The 3,751-nt window shown below is 26.7% G+C and overlaps 2 protein-coding genes across 2 annotated transcripts; one reads left to right on the top strand and one right to left on the bottom strand.

The window, feature by feature from the left end:
- The first annotated feature begins 820 nt into the window (after window positions 1-820).
- On the top strand, window positions 821-1,906 carry LOC111029054. Its single transcript, XM_022307888.1, has 4 exons — window positions 821-1,065; window positions 1,133-1,229; window positions 1,285-1,515; window positions 1,677-1,906. Exons 1-4 carry the CDS (start codon window positions 1,009-1,011, stop codon window positions 1,904-1,906), a joined length of 615 nt encoding a protein of 204 aa, XP_022163580.1. The 5' UTR covers window positions 821-1,008.
- A 220-nt stretch (window positions 1,907-2,126) lies between these two features.
- Window positions 2,127-3,186, bottom strand: LOC111029053 (putative nuclease HARBI1). Its single transcript, XM_022307886.1, has 3 exons — window positions 2,875-3,186; window positions 2,661-2,805; window positions 2,127-2,572 (listed from the first exon to the last, which is right to left on the bottom strand). The coding sequence occupies exons 1-3, from the start codon at window positions 3,043-3,045 to the stop codon at window positions 2,127-2,129; spliced, it is 762 nt and encodes a 253-aa protein (XP_022163578.1). The 5' UTR covers window positions 3,046-3,186.
- Between the last annotated feature and the right edge of the window lie 565 nt (window positions 3,187-3,751).

Raw genomic sequence — 3,751 nt, 5'->3', positions numbered from 1 at the left:
TTTGTGTAAATAATTATATATTAAATATATATATACTTTAAATTAAATAACAGCTGAAGATTTAAAAACAATATTCCCTGAAAACCAAAAGGTAATTCAAATTAATTTGTTACCCATTGATGCTACCAATTACAGATCATAAGAATTGCCAGAAAGAAATGCTTTTACATATGTATGTGGTTATTTAATAATGAACTATTATAACATGCATTCTTGTGAAACGTGTATAAGATATGGCAGATCTACCACAAAGTTATCTGATGAACTTTTTTTCACACACTTCAAATCACATCAACACAGCTCTATATCTATGTTTTCATCGTTAAAGGCTCCAGATTGTAATTTTTACCAATATATTTTTGAATTAGACAATTTATTTACAAATCGATTTCCTACTTTAGCACCATCACCAAAAGTTGGGAAAAAACTTAAAACTTTAATGTTAAATGTATATTTTGAACATCCATGTGAACAATTCCCCCATGACTATTTGTTAAACTTATATATAAGATTTAGAATTTATACTATTTTGACCAGAACTAACCGTAATTTGCGAATACCTCGCATGAAAAATAGAAAATTGCAAATTGTATGTCACTTATAAATATTGTTATGTATATATTTTGTTAAATTGTCTAATAGAAGGTAGATAATTCATATTCATTATCAATGATATTAAATAATTATGCATTTTAATAAAATCATACCCGAAAAAACAAACTACATATAAATTTATTGAATAAATATCTTAAAAATATATTAGCCATCATAAATTCAATATTCGTATCATATAACATAAAAAATCGAAAAAAATTGATGTTATATATCAAAAAAATCTTATCACATCTTATCACATATTTATTGTATGATTAGTCGTAATAACAAGAATGATGTTGTAAGCTTAGCGGTAAGACAAGAAGTTACGAACCATTTCAAGGCCATTGAGAATTCTAAACACATTAACATTGGCCGCCCGAGAGTGTCGCTTCTATAGTATTCTATGGTTTGATGGGTCATGATTATGTTGAAGGAACTGAATGTGCAGACTCTTGGCCAGAAGAACAAGTATTATAAAATATCAATAAGATTTATTGCTTATAGAGTTTTTTAAATTTACTTATATTATTTTTAGGAGGATAATATTGAACGTTTAGTTGCTGGAGATCAAGGGATATTTGATGCTGAACCTTCAGTGTTAACTTTGAGGCAAACTACTGATATAGATCCAGGTTTGTATTGTTATGATTAGTATTAATTCATTTAAATGATTGCATCTGTTTTTAGTTACAATAAATGAGAACATAAATGATCTGGATGAATTGTTAGCTACAGTTGATGACAACTATGTAGTATTACAACCTTATTGTGAAGATGAGTTTACATCAAAACATCTTTTACAAGAAACTTCAATTTCAGCTTCCATAGGACCATCCCAATCTACTCCAAAAAGTAATTTACTAGCAACTCCAATTTCAGCTTCAATAGGAGCATCTCAATCAATTCAAAAAAAGCAAAGTAAACATTTTTCATTATAGTTGTAGTTTAATGGGTAAATTCTAATATAAATATGTACCCATGTACCTATTTTTAAATTAAAAATATTATTAATTTGTTGTGTTGTATATTTTTTAAAACTTAATTATACAAAATATTTATTTATTGATTGGTTTTCATAGTGTTGACAAATAATGCAAAGCAAGTGAAATTAGGTAATCAACTGCAGACTGCCAGAGATGCGTTCTCATTGATTGCTGAAAAACAAGTTGAAGCAAATTTTAAAATAGCTGATGCACTTACAACTATTGCTACAGCATTGGAGAAGTTAGCGGAAGATAACGATAAAAAAAGATTGGAAAACGAAAAACTTATAATAGAAATCTATACTAAAGTTATAGATAAACTATAAATTTTTGAAATTCTTATTTCAAATCATTTACTAAATTTATGTTTTTATGATAAAAGGTTTATCAGTTTATTTTAATAATGTTTTTAATTTGTTATGCTAAATTCCTAAATAAAAGTGATTAATATATTAATTGTTATGTAATGAAAAAGAATGTATAATAAATTATTTTAAAAAATATTAAAATATAACAAATACTATAGTTTTAATTTGTAATGCATTTTTATTGATCATTGTTTCCATCTCTATAGTTTCCAAACTGTTCCAACATTAATTGTTTTTGAATACGTTGAGCAATTGCTCGAGGTCCTCTTTCATTGCCGATTAGAGCTGGGTCAAATTCAGGTTCAGGTTGATTTTCAAGTAATTCATCTTGATTGTTTTCTTGATCAATGTTATCAAAATCTTCAAGAGTAGGTAGATTGCAATGGATACGAATATTATGAAGAGTAGCACATGCATTGACAATTTTACCTGCCATGTCAGGTGAATACATAAGCACTCTCTGATAAGACAAACATCTCCACATGCTTTTTAACACCCCAAAAAATCGTTCTACTACATTCCTAGCTTTACAAATTTTCTTAGTATACTCAAACTGTCTAGTACCTTCTGGATAGTGTGGCAATGGAGTCATCAGCCATGGTTCTAACGGATAACCAGCATCTCCTTAAATATACATTTATAATAATAATATAAATTATTATCTTAGTTAAAAAAAGAGAAAAAAATGTTTTTATGTATCTTAAATAGGTACCTATTAGCCATGTTTGGCGTTCACCATTATTATAATGGTACTCCATTCCACGACGCACTGGTGACATACTCCAAATATACGAGTCATTTCTAGCACCAGGGTATCTCGCATTAATATTTAAAACTTGTAATTTTGAATTTACAATCTATGATATGGGACATAGGTAATTTAAAGTATAAAAACAATACTGTAAGATGAAAAAAACTTATCTTACAGCTTGCACATTTAATGAATGTTTACCATGATGGTTAACATATGCTTCTTCATGTTGCCGAGGAGCAAGTATATGTATGTATGTACAATCAATGGCACCAATTGTACCTTCAAATGGTTGAGGAGCGTGTGCAAAATGTTCTCGAGCTCTTTGTCTTTCAGCACTAGTCATTGGAAATTTAATCCATTTTCGTAACAGACGCTGATTAATAGCTTCAGTAACATAATGTATGCATCGACTAACCGAAGGTTGGCTAATATTTAATATACTATTACCACCTAATCCTTTTTGGTAACTCCCTTGTGCATAAAAATGAAGACAAACTAACACCTAATAAAATATATTTAAATTTAGGCAATAGGCAATATTGTAATATATTTAAAATAATTTTTAAATTAAGTATTTGGAAACTATTTTAAATATTGTCTTATGCATATTTGTATTTGAAAATCAAATACTTCTATGTAAAATCTTTTCAAAATTGAATAAAATTATCTGTTCATCGAATCACATTTCAATTTGTTTTTTGATAATCATTATATTATTATTTTATTTGTAACTAAAATTTAATTATTACTCATTGATTTTAATATTTATTTATTTTAGATTTCATTAACAACCATTTATTATTAATTTTTATTAAAGTTTAATATTACAATTTTTTATTAGAGTATTATCATTTTTTTTAGTATATAATGAGGTAGGTAGTATATTATACCCAGTTCTATATCTGACATTACAACTTTAAATTATAAATTATTAACTATAAAATTAATTTTAATACTGGATTTTACAATTAAAAAGTATTTAAACACATATCAAGTATTTATTAGGTTCTTAAATTTCTTTTCTGATATATTTTAAATACTTTCCGAAT

This window comes from Myzus persicae, unplaced genomic scaffold, assembly GCF_001856785.1.
Source record: "Myzus persicae strain clone G006 unplaced genomic scaffold, MPER_G0061.0, whole genome shotgun sequence".
Taxonomy (NCBI): Eukaryota; Metazoa; Arthropoda; class Insecta; order Hemiptera; family Aphididae; genus Myzus; species Myzus persicae.
This window is presented reverse-complemented; position numbering and strand designations above follow the sequence as displayed.